The 22,210-nt window shown below is 37.6% G+C and overlaps 1 protein-coding gene across 2 annotated transcripts in view; it reads left to right on the top strand.

Annotated features, from left to right (window-relative positions):
• Window positions 1-243: 243 nt before the first annotated feature.
• LOC131037811 (chromatin remodeling protein EBS) overlaps window positions 244-22,210 on the top strand; it is an 80,333-nt gene continuing 58,366 nt past the window's right edge. For both annotated transcript variants that reach the window (XR_009104300.2, XM_057970030.2), the window contains exons 1-3: window positions 244-853; window positions 948-1,290; window positions 1,422-1,490. Coding sequence is in view for 1 of the 2 variants with exons in the window: in XM_057970030.2 (XP_057826013.2) it covers window positions 754-853; window positions 948-1,290; window positions 1,422-1,490 (512 nt within the window). In the remaining variant the exon portion in view is untranslated. The remainder of the gene's footprint in view (window positions 854-947; window positions 1,291-1,421; window positions 1,491-22,210) is intronic.

The raw sequence follows: 22,210 nt of genomic DNA, 5'->3' as shown, positions 1-22,210 counted from the left end.
ATCAAAATAATCAAGACCAAAGGACCTTGACACGTGTCCTCCAAATTTATGGTGGATCATAACATGCTATTGCATAGCGCAGAATCAGGTTATGAATTTATACACAAAAAGACGGTTTAACATAAAAGATGATTTAATTTAAAAATGAAGAGGATGGTGATTGAAATCATTAAAAAGAAGATTTTGGCGACTCCCGCCCTTTTCTAACATTATTATTAGTTTTCACATTAAAACTTATCGTCCTCCTCCTTATTTGCCTTTTTTGGCTTTCTGTCCTGCTGCATTTGCTGTCTGCCTCTACCGTTTACTACTCCGTCAATTGTCGTACTTTTGAAGATTGTTTTCCTTTCTTCACATTCCAAACTTTCTCCGTCTGGTGCCGCTGAAAGGAATTGTTTCGGTGTTTCCCATCGGCCAGGGATCGAATCCGTTGGGGTCGATTTTGAGACTCGCACGGATTTGGTGAGAGAAAACAAGGTGAAGAGAAAATATTTTTCTTTTTCCACTGCCAGTCTCGAACTCATGATGTCTTAGTGTTGATAAAGTCTGCCTTTCTTGGAGCCCGTACAATATAAAGACAGAATCCTCGCAGACAGATATTCTTCGATTTCTTTTTATAGGTATTTGCTTTACTAGGGTTTCGATGGCTCAACGGCTTGCGGTAGAAAGGGAATCCATATGTAAGTGTTTTTACACGCACAGGTGAATATCTACTGGTTCGAAGTCTAGAAGCTTTAGTCTCTATATTCCTGAATGTCTCGTGTGCAATCCGCTGCGGGAATGAAGAAGTCTAAACCGACGAGAAAATTTTTGGATTCTTACACGATTAAGGGAACGAACAAAATCGTCAAGGGTAAGGATAATAGAGCATTTCGTCTCCGCTTTTCGATCGCTGGACCTTTGCATCTGGATGTATTGATTTCTTTATTTTTACCTTTGCTTTGTAGCCGGTGATTGCGTGGTGATGCGAGCACAAGAGCCCGGGAAGCCGCCGTATATAGCAAAGATTGAAAAGATCGAGTCAGACAACCGCAACCATGCTAGGGTACGGGTGCGGTGGTATTACCGGCCGGAGGAATCGATCGGAGGGCGAAGGCAGTTCCACGGTTCCAAGGAGGTTTTTTTCTCCGATCATTTTGATGAGCAGAGCGCCGATACAATTGAGGGAAAATGCACTGTGCATAGCTTTAAGTCCTACACCAAGCTCGATAGTGTAGGATCCGAAGATTATTTCTGTCGCTTTGAATATAAAGCCGCAACTGGTGGTTTCACGCCTGATAGGGTGGCTGTGTAAGTTTTTCAGATCTGCTACGATATTTTCGTTTATTAATTTTACATGTATATATTTTGGTTTCTACTTCCAGCGGTTCGATCCCTCGACCTCCGTTGTGGTTAACAGAACGTTTTTCCGTTTGCTGCAGATACTGTAAGTGCGAAATGCCGTACAATCCGGATGTTTTGATGGCGCAGTGCGAGTCATGCAAGGATTGGTTGGTATTTTTACCTCACTAAAGCTTTGTTTTACCGGTATTTTAATTTTTCAACAGTTTCTACTTTGACGGAATCATATTTCACGATAAATACGGAAATAGTAATGGAAGTGACGGAACTGGCCGTTCTTGTTTCCTTTATATATTAGGAATATGACAATACGCTTTCGGCGTATTCGCCTTTATTTAACTTGCTTGAATTAAGAAAACTAATGACCACTATCGATCCTCATCTGCGACGTGCGCAACACGCCTTACTTTTTAACGAAAATGCATTCTACATGCCTGATGTTGAAAACTTTCGCCAGATAATCCAACTGTAATGATGTTAAAAGCTAACCAACTTGATCAAAAGTTTCATCCATGCCAAGCAACTAAAGTCTTTGCCAGGAGTAGACTGTGATTATCGCCTGGTGTGATTAACCCTTCTTGTTTAAGGAAAATGAATACCAACCATACGACTATGTCGAGGCATCTATTATTAGGTCGTAAGTAGTTAAAAAGTATTTTTATCCAGCATTTTCATGTCAGCTTCTCTCCTGTCTGCCCAAGATTTGTACCAAGTTGCCCCCATTGTTTCTCTGTTAAGGTAGAAATTTTAATCATAGGATTTTGTTTCTCTTGTAATTTCCTTTTGAAAAAATCATGCCTTATCAAGCATTTGCTTTTTACGCTTGCTTCCATACAATTTGGAATGATTTCCCGCGTTTATATAACTGCTACGTAATTTCCACAGAGGTGGTAGTACTTGGTTGGCTCCATTTATCACGTAGATTTTACCGTAAAAGATACTTGTGAATAACAAATCTACACAATTTCTTGATATTTTTAAAAAATATAGAGTCTAAACCTATTTAACCCAGACAAATTTATGTAATAATTATGTGGATAAGCTGTTGAAAAGATAGCAATTAATTTTTAAAAATTAGTCAACTTTTAATCTTTTTATATTGTATTTCCTCCCATACTGTTATTTTTTCTACGTTTTTGATGCTGCTATACTATTAGTTGAATTAGGCATCTATCAAATTTTCAAGTGGGCTGTTAGAGACATTTCGCTGTGTTGTTTGGTTGGCGAATTATATGTACGAGTAAATTGATGTTTTCAAATGACACAAATTCATCCTGTGTGGTTCTTTTTAAATTATTTTCTTTTTGACTACCTTAGGCTAGATGTCATTTTGATTTCAGTTAGATGGGTTTGATCAATTTTTTTTTATGATTATATTCTTCAATCCGAATTCCATAAAATCCAAAAAAGTCCGAACACGTTATACTTTCTGAGCTGTTGGATGAAGAGACATTACATACAAGTTTAATTGACTGATACTCTATATACATTATTGCATGTTAACAGTTGATATTTTTGGGGGGGGCACAAACCTGGCGAATTTGTTGACAAAAAACTAACTTTGTAATCTGTGAATTTCGACTGCAATGATCTAATCAACTCTACTGTGTATGTGAAACTAATTAAATTTAATTAATATTGAATTGATTTTTATTTAGTTAATTGGAAAAATATAACTTACAGATTAAAGAAACATTTTTTGTTTTATTAATAATATAATAGAAATTTAAATAAATCAAATATTAGGCAATTAAAGAAACACTTCTTATTCTATTAACTGTTCATAAGATTAATAATGAATATTTTTAAAAATTTAATTGTATAATATTTTTTATATTGCACAATTAAATTTAGAAACATTCAGTAGCCATCTTCCATCTTAAGCTTTCTGTTTTGAAATGAAAGACAGTTTCTCTGCAATTCTACTTTTGTGACGATCAAACGGACGATAGGACACAGGCGCTCCTTCATGCACCACCGATCCTATCATTCCCTAAGTAAATATGTCCAACGATTAGATGCAAATGTCGGATTAATTTCTGTCCAAATCTCTTATTATATTTTGCATGGTTAGAAGCAACTGTAGCTCATGCTAAAAGTAACATTGATTTGCTGAGATACTATTATATTTTGCATGGTTATAAGCAACGGCAGCTCATGCTTAAAGTAACATTGATTTGCTGAGATAATAATTTAATTGGGTAATGCAACTCTACCATGGGTGTAATTAAGTTCTTAATTGACAGAACTTTGCAGCATATTTTGCCACGTGTCAATTCACCAAACAGGATGGGTTAGGATGATGGTGACATCTCGTCAAATGGTCACGAAAGGGGGGTTAAACATAGGTTGCTTTTTATTTAAAAAAGGCCGTTCTAGCTATGGAAATTCTTAAAAAGAAAAAATTGACAATTGTGGTACTTCTAGCCTGAAAAATTCGTCATCTTTCTGGCAGCTCTGCATCGATTGGTACATCCTCTCTCACTATAGGTGAGGTATTCCGTCATTACCGTACTTTTAAAAAACCTTTCCTTGCCATTACAGGCTGCCCGCCTGACTACTTTATGTCATTCTGTCCTTGGTAAGACTCCTGTTTTTAATCCCATCGGCCATTGATGAATACGCTGGGAGTTTGCTTGCGTCGATCCAGTCCTTGCTCGCTGTTTTGTTTTTTATCTCTGTTGCGAGTTTCCAACTTTGATCTTGGCACGGCTTACTTCTAAGGCTGTCGGTTCTCTCGCCTCAGTTTCGCAAACAGACATACATTAAAGTGTTTAAGATACACGTTTCGATGGAGGGGTTCCCAATTGTATACGTAAATGGCGTACCCAAATATTCTTATATAAGCAGCTGAATATCCAGCAGCTATAACTCTGTGTCGAGTTCGAAACTGCTGGGGGATGATTTTTTTTAAAAACCGCTAGAGGTCTTGAATTTTTAGGGGACCAACTGGATTCTACTCGACCAAAAAGTGGGGGGACCGTCATCTAGCCAAAGTAAAAAGAATTCGTATTTTCTTCTTGTGCATTTCGACGGCGGTCCAGCACGCGTGGGCGTATATTTATTTTTACGTTTGTCTCGTAGCTGGAGTGGAGGCTGAAGACCATGAGGCGATGCGATTGACGGTGCCGTATATACCTACTGTGTGGACGTATGAGTGGAAAAAATTGTGGCAGATTTGCAAGCACAATATGCGAGATTACGCGTGCGTGAGTATTAGCTATCCAAAGGTAAAGAGAAGGAAATCGGAACTCGATAGCAAAGGCTCCCAACACTCTTTCCGTCACTTCAAATAAACCGAGGTTTAACTCATGACACGGTAGCCATGTAAATCGGCCAGATCTACTTTTTTTTTTTTCGCTTATAGTTTTCCAGAGAGTTGATCTGTGGAGGTTTGAGGTCGCGAAATCTCCTACAACCCTGACGGCACCATGCCAATCTCACAAGGATTGGCTGGTAATTTTTCTTTCTTACCCAATTTATTTTGAATGTTCTACTTTTGGAAGACAACACCGCGATAAACACGCAAACAGATCTCTGAGACCAGCCAAAGCGTTAAATGACTGTTGCGGTTCAGTTCTGATACGTTACGAATATGACAATAAGATTCCGATTTATTCGCTTAAGTGGCCACTACCACGCTGACTTAATTAATTGAACTTTGGTTTGTGTTACACAACGCTTGTTTGAGCTTCCCTTTGTGTGGTCAATCCAGAGCGTTGAAGTAGCGTGCTTACCAAAGATTCGCGAGACTATCGACAATTTTCGGCAGCCTATAATCAATGATCATCATTTAGAAGCAATTTGCTCGACATTTAAGACCTTCCCTGATGTTAGAAACTCTTTTTCAACCATGCCAAAATCTTCAAAATATCTTATCAAGGAAAAGGCTAGTTTGGGTACGACTAATTGCCTCTCATGTAAAAGGTTAGATGAATTCAATCTTAGATTTCTTTAAGGGAGTTGAGAATAATTGTAAATTTAGAACTGGTTTTGTCATTTAAATATATATTTAATATGTTGGATACATAAGATAAGAATGGTGAATCGAGATAAAATAGAATTTATTTGATTTCTTTTAATTAGTTGTAATATTGTTTTAGAATCAGAAATTAGTTTTAGATTTGTGATTAGGAGTTTTGATACAAAGATGATCAATATTTCTAGTGTTTAGGGTTATAATGAGTTCATGATCTGGTTTATGAATACTTTTTTCTAGTGCAATTATCTACTATTGAATTTATTTTTGAGACTTGTAGAAATTGTTTTCACATGTTTTTATTTGCATTTAAGAATTGGTGGTGGTGAAAAGTGTCTTTAGGAGTCTTTTATAGACATAGGGAAATCCTATTGACTTCTTTGATAATAGTCATACCCTTTGGTTGATTTGATAAAATTGAAATAGAGATAACAAATAATGTAATATGTTGATGTCATTGAGTAGATTGAGATTGAGACAAGACTAATACTATTGCAAGTAAATATGAATGGAAGATTCTACTAATTGTTGATTTGTGATGAAATAAATGATCTAGTATGATGCCCTTAAATATAATTCCTATAATACATTAATTGAGACATTTGGAATTTCAAAATTGAAGAATATAATTGTTGTTGTAACCTAGTTTATAGAAACAAGAAATGAGCCAGTGCTAATCTCAAGTGATGTATTTTAGAATATAAGAGTGAAAGTTTAGGATTAGTGTCAACTATTACTCTAATATAGACAAATTAAATGTTAAGACCATACATTAACTATATCTATGAGAAATGTCGGAAAACAAATCAAAAAATCTACAAGGTTTATACTTTTACCCTCTACAATATTAAATAAAATGTGGTGTATTATTTATCTTTCACCTACCAACTATTGTTATTATATGCTTGTCGTAATATTATGTAAGAATAAAATGTAAGATTTTTAACTATTTGCATTAGTTAAGTATATAATACATATCTAAGTTTTTTGTATATTAATTGATACATAAAATTATTATTGCATGAAAATTGGGTAAGATTATAAACTTCATCTTTGATATAAATCTAAAATGTTTACAAAATATATAAAAGTAATTGTATACAATTAATAAATATTAAATGATATTAATTTGAGATATGATAAAAACATATAAAATTATAACAAATGTTAAAATAATCACTTTAAATAAACTGCAATTAAAAATATTTTTACATTAATTTAGATAAAATATTCTAAAATTGATTACAATTGATTTGATCTCATATTATAATGATATGTTTTATTTATTGTTTCAACTTACTTGTACCTGTACATGTAACTTTTTTAAGAATTATGAGACAAAGGTTTTACCAATGTTTAAGAAGGCTCTTGGTAGATATTCCAGACTAGGTTAAGGAAAGTGTTCTTTTAAAAGTAATGCCAAAGAGTAGATAGTCGATGGATGATCATCCACTCTTTAGTTCAAAGGTTGATGAATGAGTCACAACTTAAATGACTTTTTAATGAATGTGCTCACTTGAATGAGACTAATGGAATGTAGAGAATCAGATTTTAAGAAAGGCTCTTATTGGAATATTAACAAATCCATATGAAGTGTGCAACTACTAAGTTCGATTTGGGAGAAGGTCCAATTGATTGCATTTTGAAAGCTACGTGCAATAATCAATCCACCTAAATATTAATTTAAAAAAAAAACACACATATGATCACTGTATAAACAAAAGGTAAACGATTTTCTTAAAGTACAAAGAACACGTTGGCTATTCTTGAGGGCAACGTCTACCCAACCCCTCTGATGCACCGACATCTTATGCATTACAATATGTGTTATACATACATTACATGTTACACATACATATAACTGCATGGCAACGTCTACCACATCTTATGCATACAATACATGTTACCCATACATTACATGTTACATATATATATATAACTGCATGCCGGCATGTCGGTGCATCGTAGGGGTTGGGTAGACATTGCCATTCTTGAGGACATGTATTAGCTTGAGTTTCGGGTCAGGAAAATATAGGATAAATTGTAGAAAGAATAAGTCAATATAAAGATTGTGCCTAGGTTAGATAGATTGATGGTGTATGTTTAAAGGATCCAAAAATTAATATAAAGGAATTGGACATTTACAATTATGAAAAACATGGACTATCAAAAGTACTTAGGATTAAACTTGTTAGAATCTTGATTAACTTCGTTGAATCCGCCTTTTTACTATTCTTTGTATGAAATTTTGAGGGATTTTGGTAAGTATTATCCACGTATTATCTTAGCACTTGGTTCTTATTTCCTTGATGATGGTTATGATTATTTGTTGGTATTTAATTTTATTATGATGAATTTAATATTTTATTATTTTCAATAAAAGTTATATGATTTAATTTTTTTTTATTTTTTTTATAGATTTTTATTTAGTATTTAGTCTTTTTTATAATTTAAATTTTAAGTTTGTTATTTTCAATATTATTTTTCAGCAAGTTCTTGTATATCATATTTAATTTTAAATATAAAAATTGTTTATTAGATGTGTTTTTTTAATTGACTTAATTTAAAAATCATAAGCATGAATAAAAGATGATTAAATTGGTAAGTGTGAGATTAGGGGAAGAGCACCAGTAGTTGAGCATGTATGAATTGTTGTGAGGGTTGTTGATACTTTTTGCTCCAATAATAGTACAAATAAAAATTATTGTTTCAAACATAAAATATCAATTTTGTGTGTTTATATATTAATAATTACAATACATTGTACCAATAGTTGTGACTTTAAAATTGTTATTGCTACGAAATGTACCATTAGTTGTAAAAAGCAACCAATCATGTGATGCCACATCAACTGCACAAGTATAGAGGCCTCTTTTACATGCCTATTGGTCTCACTTATTTTTTGGGTTGTTTTGGACACCTTGGCAAAAAAGCATGCTGAAATGGCACCATACTTGATGATGTGGCCCTAAAACCGTAGTTCTAAGCAAGAGACTCACCAAGTAAGTTGTAAAAAATTGGGAGTGATTTGAAACTTCCATGTAGGATTTTGAGAAGCTCGAAGTTAGGGCGCACAACTACTTGGTCCTCTCCCTTATGATGGCCTAACCAATATTTATAAAGTTGTGAAAATATTAAAAAGTAGGCCTAAATAATATTGTGAGAAATATTGAATGTGTTATCTACACAATCTTAAAAAATAGTAATAAAAGTTATAAGAAATCAAATGTACTTGATGGATTGTTATTAAATGTATGTTGAATTTGGATATTTTAGTAAAATAGTTTTAAATTTTTGAAAATAAAAATTCAATCGTATTTTGATCAACCTAAGTATTTGCAAAAAAAAACATATTTTTTAAATATTTGGATGTAAGTAATGAATAGATGAGCATGGACATGGTGCATATTTTTATGATTTTTTGTAAATAACAATTATTTGTGAATTTTATTGCAAGTTTTTATAAACATTAAAACATTTTTTGGTAGGGGTTAACCCCGCAGTGCAACGACAAGTTGCATCCCACTGTTGACAGTGGGTTGTTGGTTTGAATCTTTGCCTGAGTGATATCCCTCGCGCTGGTGTCCCCCTGTTCATGCCTTGGTGTGTGCTTGGACCGCCATACTGCCTCCTCTCCTTGCGATTGGTGCTTCTCCTGCTAAAGGCGTTAATGCCCCTGTATGTTCGCTGGTGACTTCGGTGATGACTTCCAAGCTAACTTGACCCGTGATTGTTGGATGGTTGTCGTCCATTGCATTACTTCCTCGGTGCAGTTGTGTGGATGCCCCTACCACGACTTGTGTGAACCCGCTCCTAGCTGGAGTGATAAGGTGTTCAAGTGGAGGGATAAGTAGTTGATATGGAGTGATAAGGTGGAGTGTGGAGAGATAAGGAGCGAGAGATATAAGGCATCTGGAGAGATAAGAAGAAGGGAGATATAAGGAGTATTGTGGAGAGATAAGGAGAAGGGAGATATAAGGAGTATTATGGATATGAAGGATCGATATGCTGCATGAGACCCCATTGGTTCCAAGCTCCAGTCAAAAGCAACTATATTGTAGGGGCGAGACCCCATATTGTCTTAAGTTAGTGGAACGTTGCAGAGCAGCTGAAATTGTAGTACCTGTTACCGATAAAAAAAATAAAAAATTTGGTCAACTTCAATAAAAAAATTTGAAATTCAATTTAAAAATTTGTGGCCAATGAAGCCTAGAGTGATGCATCTTTTGGATTTGAAAGAACCAATGACTTGAAATTTATGAACATTTTCAATATTTATATCTATTAGGAATTTAGACATTATGTATAGAAAATTAGTAATAGTTAACTATTAAAATTATAATGATACATACATTTTATTTTAGACTCTCAAGATGTTTTTGGATACATTCTTTTTGTTTTGTCAAAGCTAGGTTAAAAAAGGAAAGGAAAGGAAAGGAAAGGGTCTTTTATAGTCCATGATGCCAACCATCTATGCATGGGTCTATAGATGGGTTAGAGCCCTATGGGACTACCTCATACTCATTGCGAGAGGTACCTAACTGCACTACAAACGAGGCGTACATACCTTACCCCCTTGTGGGATTTGAACTTGTGACCTCTCTTGCAAGAGCACAAGTTCTCCACAACTAGGCCAACTCAGGCTGTACAACATCAAAGGTGAAGTTGAGGAAAGTCTGAATAGATCTTAGCTTGTGATTTGCATAGAAAAAGGTAGGTTTTGGATTCCCAAGCCTAATTTGAATGAAATCTTGAGGCAATTTTTAAGAGATTTAAAAAAAAAAGAAAAGAATGGTTCTTTATTTGAGTAGACTTTTTCCTATTGTTTCACCTCTTTGTCTTCCATCATCATTGGTTCTGTAGTCTCGCTAAGCACTTGGGGGAGATCAAGCATCGAGGGTTGTCCCACAGGTCCAATAGTGCCCGCAATCTCCATCAGTAGGGTGATGTGCCCGGAGACCTCTATCCTACACGCATCCATGTTCTATCTCATACCTCAAATCAAGAATGAAACCCATTGTCCATTTTAGTGTAGAGTGAGTTGGGGCCGCACACCTTTGGTTAGGTGTAGCCCAAAACTCACGACTGCAATGTCCAAGTATCTCATCATCTCCTCCTGCCACCTTACCTTTACCAATTTTTGCATCAACCACTTTACTACCACTTTCTCCTCCCTTGCCTAGAGCAACCATGTCATAAACAACTAGGAGATTTCACTATTTACTCACTAACGGTAGGTGGAGGACAAATATTCAACACCAAAAATTACCTTTACAACTTCTAACGTCTCCACCTTCGTAACATTAAAGATCTCTCTCAAACGATGGTCTGTTACTTTGCATTTGAACTCCATCTACCTCTCTTTGGAGTTGAGACTTATGGTAGACTCCATATTTCACAATGCTAATCTTTTGGCAATACAACATGATAAAGTCCCTTTGTTGCCATGATCACTTTGTGCATTAATTTTGCTTGACTATGTATTAATGCCTTTGTCCTCCCAAGTCCCATCACTCCCCACAACTGTAGCTGGAAGTGGATCTAAATCCACCAAATCTATCTTGTCGTGATTGACAATCATTACATTCACCACCTTGGATTACATTTGCCACCTTGGACAACTTGTCTGCCTTTGTATTGTCTTGTTAGAAGATGCATATGTCAATTTCAAATCTTCCAAATGGTCAATGCTTTCGCATGTTTGTGGGAGGAGCTTCTTAAGTTTCTAATTGGAAATGTCTCAATGTTGAGTGACAACGATAGTGCTTAGCGAATCTCCCTCTAGGTGCAGTCGCTTAAAGACCAAATGTGTGCGTAGATTGACCCCGACCAAGCCGCTTGTAGCTTAGCTTCGTTGTTTGTCCCTTCTGTTAGCTTCCGAGCCTCCATTGCTAAGGTGTAGCCTTGTTGATCTCTTAGAATGCACCCAACTCTTGAGGGCCTCGAATTTCCTCTGGAAACCCCATCAAAATTTACTTTTCTCCACTTCACACTATCTTAGATTGGTTGAGGAATTAACCCATGGGGGATAGAGAGACCAAACCACCACTATTTGAGTTGTTTGTCCCATGGTTAGAATGAACTCTTCTTGAGACTTTGGTTTGAGGTTGTGTTGTTGACAACTTCTTTGATGACCAAATCAAGTAACTAATGACGCTATTAGTTGATCTCCCCCCTTAGAGAAAACTCCTCTTTCTCTCTTTCTAAATCTCGCATATAATGATTGATGCCATAGCCTTCTAGATGCTTGAGAATACTACGCTTTTCTTTAGGATTGGCTACCCATTGAACATGGATAAGAGGTTGTTTGGCTAAGGGCCACCCAATTTAGTTTTTGCATCATCCATTCCAACACTTGACCACTATCTCGCAGTTCATCACTTTGGGAAGGTTTCTCTACATTCTTATAGAATTTCTTGGATTTTTTGGAGTTGAACATCATGTGGTCTTGGCCTTCACAAAAAGTGCAATTAAGCCTTTTCTGACCCCGACATTCTGCAGTGTAATGTCCTATCTTCCCACAATTGAAACATGTGACATTGTTTCTTCTTCTGTTACCTTGGCCTCTTCTTCGTCATCTTGATAACCTTGATTGCTTTGTCTTGCATATACGTTTCGGTTATCCTACCATGCAGGTATCTAATAGCCAACATCGTCCTTGTCTTCCTGACTACAACTCTGGTTTGAACAACATTCAATTCCTCTACCTCATATTGGAGGTCTATGTTTTAGACAATCTTTAGTGAGGTGTAGGTCCCAATATTGACAATATGCGCAATACATTGTATTTTGCTTAACTAAGCTGGCGGCCACAAGTGACTTTTTTGCCCTTTCTTTATGATAGTCATTCTAGATATGCCCCTCTCTTTTGTACTACATGAACCATATTCTTTGTGGTTTAGATTACCTGGTCTCTTGTTGTAGAATTAATTTTTTCATTTGTTCCTGCAAGCTTTCTAATGGTTCAATATTTTTGTCCTTTTCTTGTTTCCTCCATGTTTGGGCCTCAATCCAATATGCCATTTGTATCAGGTTTGTATATTTTTGAAAGTCTCCACTGTCAAGGATGATTCTTATGTCTATCAAATTCCACCATCTGCCACCTTGTTGAGTTGCCCCTTTTTATGCTTGATGGTGAAGGTGAAGGATTGGAGGTATTCCATCCATTTCAAATGTCTATTGCTAAGCTTCTCTTGAGTGTTAATGTAACTCAAAGCCTGGTTGTCTGTGAACACCACAAATTCCTTAGGGAGTAGGTAATGTCTACACTTTTTGAGAGACTGAACTAATGCATACAACTCTAGGTCATAGGCTGAGTACTTCTTCTTTTCTTCATTGAGCTTCTCACTGAAAAATTCCATAGGTCTTTCCTCTTGACTCAATACACCCCCTACTGCAATTCCACTTACATCACACTCCAATGTGAATAGCTTGTCAAAAGTAGGTAGGAGTAGGATAGGTTTTGTGGCTACTTCTTGCTTCAATAATTGGAATGCTTTATCAGCCTGCTCAGTCCATTTGAACTTAGTTTTAAGGCCTCTTTTTATGGTGTCAAGGACTGGTGCACATATGCCACTGAAGTTCCTCACAAACTTTCTATAGAATTGAGCTAAACCATGGAAACTCCCAACTTCAGTCCCTGTTCTAGGGGCAGGCCAATTCAAGATTGCCTCCACTTTGCTTGGATCCATCTTCAAGGTTCCCTTAGACATCACAAATCCTAAGTAGACCAGCTCTTGCTTCAAGAAGTCACACTTCTCTAGATTGATTGATAACTTTTCTTCATGCAACCTCTCTAAGACTAACCTCAAATGCTCAAGGTGCTCCTCTTTGGTTCTGCTATAGATGAGAATGTCATCTAGGTACACCACCACAAACTTGCTTGTGAATTCTTTTAACACCTCATTCATCAACCTCATGAAGGTGCTTGGGGCATTGGTGAGTCCAAATGGCATCACAAGCCATTCATACAACCCTTCTGTGGTCTTGAAAGCAGTCTTCCACTCATAACCCTCCTTAATTCTAATTCGGTGATAACCACTTTTAAGGTCCAATTTGGTAAAATACATAGCACCCCCTAGACAGTCCATCAAATCCTCTATTCTAGGAATAGGAAACCTATACCTTATGGTGATCCTGTAGATTGCCCTTGAATCAGTGCAAAGTCTCCACTTGCCTCCCTTCTTTGATGCTAGCACTACCGGGACTGCACATGGGCTGATGCTCTTCTTGATCAGTCCTTGTTCCAATAACTCCTGCACTTGCCTTGCCACCTCCTTGTTTTGGTCAGGTGTGAGCTTATATGCAGCTTTGTTAGGTAGGGATGCATCGGGAACAAAGTCTAGTTGATGGCTTATAGACCTTCTTGGTGGGAGGGTTGTAGGTGCTCCATCACTCACTATGTCCTTATACTCTTGCAATATTTGCTTCACCTCCTTGGGTACCTCTGCTTGCAACTTGTCTTCCTCCTCATTTGGCTTCACAAAGATGGCACACCTCATTGTTTCCTCCTCATGTAGCAAGTGTAAGAACTCTTTACCAGTAGCCAATAAGACGCTAGGTGTTCTTGAGGTTCCCTCTTCATTCTCTGTCAAAGACTGAATCTTAAAGGTCTTGCTATCCTTCTTGAAGGAAATGGAGTTCTCCTCTCCATCATAGATCACCTTCCTATCAAATTGCCAGGGTCTACCTAGTAATAGGTGACAGGCATCCATGGGTAACACATCACAAAGGATCTTATCCTTGTATCCTCCAATAGAAAACTCTACCCAAGTCTATTCATTGACTAGCACACTCTGCTCTTGATTCAACCATGTCACCTTGTAAGGGTTAGTGTGGGGTATCCTTGTGAGTTTCAACTTCTTGGTTGCCTCCTCTGATATTATGTTATCAGTTGACCCTGAATCAACTATCACCTTGCAAACTTTACCAAGGATCTTGCATCTCACCCTAAACAATGCTCTCCTATGCTTAGGTTCATTCTTAACTGGCTGTCTTATCAAGACCCTATTGAACATCAGATTTTCTCCAATCTCTGATTCAATATGGTCCACCTCAGGTGTCTTGCTGCTTGAAGAGTCTTCATGTGCATAAGCAACCCTCTTTCCATTGTTTGATGATGTAGGCTTGTCAGGGCATCTATAGGCCGAGTGTCCCAATTGACCACAATTGTAACATTTCATAGTTGCAAAGTAGGAGTTACCCCTACCGGTACCTCTACCCCTACTTGGACCACCTTATGCACCTCTTCCTCTAGAATGGCCCCCTCTGAGATTGGCTTCACTGCTATGCTCAGTCAACTTGGCTTCCCCTTGGTTCCTTTGCTCATTTGCCTTGCTTTGGTAACCACCTCGGTGATTCATTTGTTCTCTACCTCTGCCTCTACCCCTGTTATGAGAGTCTCCTTTCCTTTTGTTCCTCTCTTCCACCTTGGCAGCAAGCTGATGACATTTTTGGACAATGGTAGGAGTCCCTAAGCTTATTTCCTCTTGAATGTTCCACTTTAGGCCGCTTAGATACCTAGCCACCTTGATGGATTCATCTTCTTGGACTTTGGATCTAAGACAAAGCTTTTGAAATTCTTCAGTGTAGGAGGTCACATCAAGGTTTTTTTGCTTCAATCCCTGTCTCTTCTTATGAAGTTGGACTTCATAATCCTCTGGTAAGTAGTTCTCCTTGATCTTACTCACCATGGCCTTCCAATTGGCAATAGGTAGCTTCCCCATGCTAACTCTCTCTTCTTGCAGATACTTCCACCATGTCAAGGCTGCTCCCCTTAGTCTTGATTTGGCAACCTTAACCTTTTGAGCTTCTGTCACTCCCTCACTCTCAAAGTGGTTCTCCATACCCTCAATCCATTCCATGACAGTATCAATGTTCATCCTCCCACTGAAATGTGGCAATCCTTCAAAAGCTTTGGTGTTCAAAGCCTTAATAGCCTTTACAAAAGGTTGTTCATTGAACAAGGGATCTGGTTCAGGTATAATGTCATCTATGTCTATAGTTTTCTTGCCTTTATCCTTGGTGTCTTCCCCCCAAGGTCCTTGTGTCCTCTGATCCACCACTTCTTGCAGTTTGTCCCTTATCTCACTCATAGCTTCTTCAAGGAGTCTATTCTTCTCCTTTTGCTCTTCTACCTCCCTAGCCAGCTCTGCATTAGTGACCATTGTGCTTTCCCCTACTGATTCACCAGAGTACACAGACATACACGGTCCACCAAATCTTTAACTTGCTCTGATACCAATCTGATGGGATGGGGTTTGGGATAGACTAGCCTAGTCTATGCTCTTGGATCCTTTCCTTGGATCACCAAGTGTTCTAACCACACCCTAGGGTCTCTAGGACTTCCTCTACTTGTGGAATCCCCTGACCTTGCCCAATCCACCCACGAACAATTGAGTTTTCTCTCCTAAGGTCTCACCTACTCATGAGACTCAAAGAACCCTTGCTTAGGCTAATAAGGGTTTGGCTTGTTCCACACCTTCTTAGGTCCTAGCAAGGATAGGATAGGTCTTGGACATGGTTATCCATGCATTCATGTGCCCCCAAGAGGTTTTCAACTTCTAACTCCTTACCGATTTCACTATTTTGTCTTTTACCTACAAAATAGGGCTACAAGGATTGTGACCAATTAGGCCTCCTATCCGGACTTTTAGGGCTCCCTCTTGCAAACGATGCACATGCTTGTGAAACTTCCCAAAAGACCTGCTATTCATTTGGCAAGGGCTCAAGGATTTTTCTGGTTTTGGGCCTCCAAGTGTCCGTACACTGCCCTAGGTGGATTTTAAAGTTTTTAAGGGTTTTAAAGAGGGTTTTTAGGCCTGGCAGGGTCAGAGTGTAGGTTTGATGTTCTTGCCACCTTGTCTGGATTAGTGGAAGCTCCTCCTTCTCACCAATGGTACTCCACTCACCCCTCTACAACTCCTCCAAAGGGTGCCTCCTCCTCTATCCTTCCTTGCTCTCCAAGACCTCTGCAACTTAACCCTTCCTAGCTAGGCACTGTCCAGTCTCACCTAGGAGTGGGTCTTTAGAAGGCCTCCCTGCATCTTCAAGGGCCCTGCTTGCTTTGAAGTATTGTACAGGGTCTGCACTCTCATTCCCCATGGTTTCATGGTGATTCCACAATGGGGAATGGAGTTATGAACCCATTAACACAAACCAGTCCAAAACTGGATAGTGAGAAGCAAGTTTACAAATATTTACAAACACACACAACCTGCAAAACAGAACCTATTCTAAATGCTCACAGTGGAAGTAAATACACCATACAAGACACACAACACAGTTTTGCTCGAGAATCAATCCATTAATGATCTTGTCTTACTCCATTTGTGCCGACTGGTAACTAAAAATTGCAGTCACAGTCAAGTCACTTTGCTTGGGCCGTACAACAACTGACATCCAACCCATTATCTTAGGGTTTGCAACTACATATACTACCCTTTCCTCGGTCTCTGTGCCCATATTAGGGTTGTCCATGCTACACTAAAGATTTTGACCACTAGGTGGAAAAGTTGCTTGACAACTTTGAAAAGTTGTCATGCAACTTTTGCAACTTTTGAGCAACTTTCTCAATGTTGCTTTTCTTGACTCCTAGGCCCACATTGGGCTATCCTAAGGACACCTCCATGCTAAGAAGGACCCTAAACACCACAAAGGCACACATGCCCTCTATTTTCAAGAAAAACTCAACTTTGACTTATGACCCTAGGACCTCCACTAGGACCCTAACTAGAACCAATGAGCACATGGCTCTTATTTTATATACAATGGCTTCTTAAAGAAGCAAGAACACAATCAAAAGCAAATGGTGGGAGCCCTTTGAAGGGTGCTCCTGCACCATCTTCCTAACTTCAAAGTCATCGCAACAATTAGCCCAAAAATCATGTATATTTGGCATATGGATAAAATCATTTCTTAGTGTCAGATGGGCGACGACAAATCCCTTGGCATCAAAATTTGCTTGTGGACCATATAATTGAAAATTTATTTTCTTAAATTCTAATTACAAATTCAAGGCATCAGAGACACTACTACAAATAAAATAAGTTAATTCAATTGGAAATGAGACACTTGATTGATGTCTAGCTCTGTACTTTGTATCAATATAGGCTAGCTGCCTGCATATCTATATTAAAATTTGCCTGTCAAATGCATATCTAGGCAGCTTGTACGGTTCTCCTTCAAAACCCCCTACCCTTAGGTAAGTAAACTTGGGAAACTGTATGAAGTAGCTGCCATAAGTACCAATCAATTACATAGCTTCATCTGACAACCTTTTATGAATGTTTCCCTTCAATTCGTACACCATTCTGCCTTGGAATATGTCATGCAATTTCCGATAATTTTTACAAGACCTTTGTTGTTGTAGATGTTGGTGATATTCAAATATTTTCATGTTATCCACCCAGGCTTCATGATACAAACTAGACCACGACCTAATACATGCCAAGCAACACAGAAGATATCATGACATATAGAAATTTTTGTTACCGAAGCAACTCAAACCTTCATGTAGCCTATCTGCAATCAATTGTGCCGAATCAATATATCTTTTCTCATAAAAAATGACCTGTATAAAGAAGTACATCCAATCTTCCCAATAAAAGGCAATTTGGTTCCCCCTCACTCTATGTGATAGAATGACTATGTCCCTGACTTCTTTGATTAGATGTTCCCAGGTCAATTGACTTGGCAGTCGAGAACCTCCTCTTTGAAAGTTTAACAACCAGTTTCTGGCAATGACATTCCTGTAGAATGATTTCTTTTCTGAGAAAAGTCCTTGTGATTTACACACAGTCCAATCCTCATATTGCTTCTTCTTAGGTGTTTTCATAACGACAATAACAACCTCCCGACTAACCCTAAGCAGAACATCACCATCTGCGCCTCTTACACATCTCTGAACAGGGTCATATCTATTCGAGCATTCTAGAACCAGCTCGGGACAACATGACACTACTGGAGGGAACATTGCCGCTTCAAAGCCACTATCTAGAATCCTCTGCATTAAGGGAGAACCAATGGGATTCAGTGCCCTTTCATGAAATTCATCTAGGTCCATTGATGCTAGAAAAGTGTCTCCTGACTTAGGCAAGGTACAAACTAACCAAGACTTTTGGTCTATCTTGGGCAATTTAGGTCTCATTTTGAATTTGCCAATATACAGAAAACATAGCAAGGGACACGAACTGAACCAACTGAAATAGCAAGCAAAGCTTCCAATTTAAGAAATCACAGGGACGAGAAGAAGATTTTGAACTCACCTTTCATGCAAAACTCAAAATCCAAATAGACAAGAACATAAAATATCGCTTGTGCAAATCCCTTACTTACCAAATTAGGCAAATGAAGAAGGCAAGTATTTTGTTTTTAAAAATAAAGCACATCTTGAGAACAGGCTTAAAAATCAGTCACACGATTTTATATGATTGTAACTGCATGCTTATCCGTGCCTAATTACTCCGAAAATACTTAATTCTGACAATTCATTAATTACAAGTCTTTTCCCTCCATATCTTTCCCTTAAATAATTATTCTCAAGTACCGCTCTTCATTGCGACTCATTCCCTCGAGGTTCACCTTTTAAATCCAAAATGTTCCGTCCATGCTAATGCTCTGCCACTTTTGTCCGCTAGTTTTATGTCCAAAGGTAACAATCCTTGAACTTTGAACTTTGAACACTCTGAAAAGTAGTTGAAAAGTTCAATTTCAAAATAACATAAAAAGGACAAACCAAGACAAAGACACCAAAATGTCGTGGCTTACGTGTTACAGGGACAAGACTCGAACAAGACTCGTCTTTCTCAACTTTGAACTTGAACCTTGAACTTCTTGAAAAGGTTCAATAGTTCAAGTTCAATGGCAATATTTACAAAGACCTTTAACTCTTTAAAGAACAAAGCTACGACACAACATACTCCACTTGAACTTGAACCTTGAAGTTAGATGAGTTCAACTAAGAGGTTCAGTTCAAGAAAAAAATTAACAAGACAAAAACTGAGAATTACATAAGCCCAGACTAAATAAACACTCCTTATTTTAAATAATGTGAGAACAAAAATGCCTAAGGAAAATGAGGATGGTAACATCGGCTTTGACTGGGGACCAGGACTGTAAAGGACTAGGGAGGAATTCTGAATCTCTGGTTTCGCACAAAAGACGGAAAATAAGACTGAGACCAACAAAACGAACACATCAAAACCAACACAACCAAAAAGAAAACAAAACTAACCTACAAAACACACAGGGGACTTCTGCTTACAACTTTTAAAGCTTAACATCCTTTCCATTATAAGACAGGGGAAGAAAGGTATGATCAATATAGGCAAGCTTGAAATAACTAGGCCCTTTAGCCTCATGAATAAAAAACAAACCTTTCTACATTGATTCAAATTTACCATGTGCCCATTTAGGTTCTCTTCTTCTATCCCAAAGTAAGACCTGATCTCCCTGCATAAATTTTCTAGGTCTGGCTCTTTTGTCAAAAAATTTCTTGACGCGTAGCTGATGTTCAGTGATCTGATCAACGAGTTTATCCCTTTCCTCTTCTATCTTCATCAAATGCATGATTCTTTTCTCTAAGGAATCTTGAAAATATGCATCCTCAACAACTATTTGTAATTTTGAAGCTACCAGTTCTAGAGGCAAAGATAACTATACACCCACACCATACACCAATTCAAAAGGAGACATCCCTATTGCCCTTTTAGGAGACGTCCTATCCGCCTAGAGAGCCTCATACAACTTCTTGTGCCAGTCCTTTGAATTCTCACTTACCAACTTTTTCATAATGTTTATAAAATTCTTATTGTTGGACTCCGCTTGACCATTGCCTTGCATATAGTAATCTGATGAGTGAGCAAGAGAAATTCCATGATCATAACAAAACATAGAGATTTCTGTAGAGGAAAAATTCATAGCTTTATCAGTCACTATCTTCTGAGGAACTCCAAAGCGAACCAGAATGTTTTCTTTTAAGAAATCACAAACCACTTCAGATGTAGTCTTTCGTACAGGGACAACTTCCACCCATTTGGTAAAATAATATGTTGCAGTAAGTATATGTGTATGTCCAACACTTGAAACGGGTGACAGTGGACCTATGAAATCCAACCCCCACTGCTTAAATGGTCCATCAATAACAACAGGTCTAAGGGGTAATGCCACAAGCTGTGGCTTTCCTGTGAACAACTTACATTTTTCACAATTTGCTACTCAGGTGTAAGCATCTTTGAACATGCCTGGCCAATAGTAACAATTTCTCAAAATTTTAGAAGCAGTTACCGTCGAATAAAAATGTCTGTCGCAAGCTTCATTGTGAAATGTTTTTAGAAGAGCCTCCTGATGTTCTTTATCCACACAACGTAAGAAAGTGTCGTCCAATCCCTTCTTGTACAAAACATCACCAAAGATGACATACTTAGCAGCTTTCAATCTCAAATTGCGTTTCTCCTTAGGTGATAAATGCTCAGGACATTCTCCATAGGTTAAGTAAAATGCAACATTTGCAAACCAAGAATCTTGAAGACCCACAAACGGAACTAGAGGTAACTCTTCATGCACTTCATTCTTACTCTTTGCAATCAATTTACATAAGCCCTGTCCCTTCACCAGTTTAGTTGGTTTAATATCCAGATTGAACTCATGTATTTTTGATACCCATGTAGCTTTGCTATTCATTCCAATATCTTGCTGTGTCAAAACACTTTTAACAACCAAATGTGGCACATACACTACTGTGTGAGAATGAAGAATGTAATACTTGAAATGTTTAACAACTTTTACCACTATAAATGCTTGCTTCTCCATCAATGAATATTTCAGTTCATGTCTCTTGAGTGGTACAGTCATGAAGGCAATTAGCACTTGTTCATTTTCCTAATTTTTTTGCAATAAAATTCCTAACATAGTATGTTGAGAGGCATAACAGTAGATGATGAAATCCTTCTTAAAATTTGGATTGATGAGCACAGGAGCCTGCGCCATAGCTTCTTTTATTGTCTCAAATGCTTTTTTCCCTTCGTTATTCCATCTGAACACCTGTTTTTCACTCATCAAATTCACTATGTATTAGGTAATCTCTACAAAATCAGGGACAAACATTCTCAAAAAATTCACCTGACCAAAGAAGGATCTAACTCCATTTCTATTTGATGGTAAACTTAGTTGCTGGATTGCCTTCACCCTCTCCGGATCTACCTTGACGCCTTCTATGGCAATGAAGTGACCAAGCAGTTTACCTTTAGTAATACCAAACACTGACTTCTTCGGATTCAAAGACACTCCATGCTCTCTGCACCTCTGCAAAACTTTCCTTAAATCTCTCAAATGAGGCTTTCTCCTTTTCAAGAAAACAGTTAAATCATCAAGGTACACAATAATTATTTTATCTTTCAAGTGATCAAAAGACAAGTCCATAGCCCTCTGGAAGGTTGCTCCAACATTTATCAGACCAAACAACATCCTGTTATATGCAAAGGTACCCCAAGGAGTTATAAAAGTTGTTTTATGCTAATCCTTTTCTGAGACACTAATTTGATTATAGCCTAAGAACTTGTCTACCATCGACATCATCTCAGAACCCGAGACTGTTTGCAAAATATGATCCATAGCAGGCAACAGATAATTAACTTCAGACTAGCTTGATTTGAATTTGTAAAATCCACACAAATCCTTATTTCCCCATTCTTTTTACGAACTAGAACTATATTAGCTATCTAGGTGGAATGATGAATAGGATATATAATTTTTGCCTTTAACATTTTATCCACCTCCTTAAAGATGGCCTCTGCAACATTGCGATTAAAATTTCTCAATTTCTCCTTGAATGAACTTGTTCTTGGTTTCATAGGAATATGGTGTTGAAACTACCCATCTCTGAAAATTTTC

This window comes from Cryptomeria japonica, chromosome 9 (assembly GCF_030272615.1).
Source record: "Cryptomeria japonica chromosome 9, Sugi_1.0, whole genome shotgun sequence".
Taxonomy (NCBI): Eukaryota; Viridiplantae; Streptophyta; class Pinopsida; order Cupressales; family Cupressaceae; genus Cryptomeria; species Cryptomeria japonica.
Note: the sequence above shows the minus strand (reverse complement) of the source record. Positions and strands in the feature narration are given on the sequence as shown.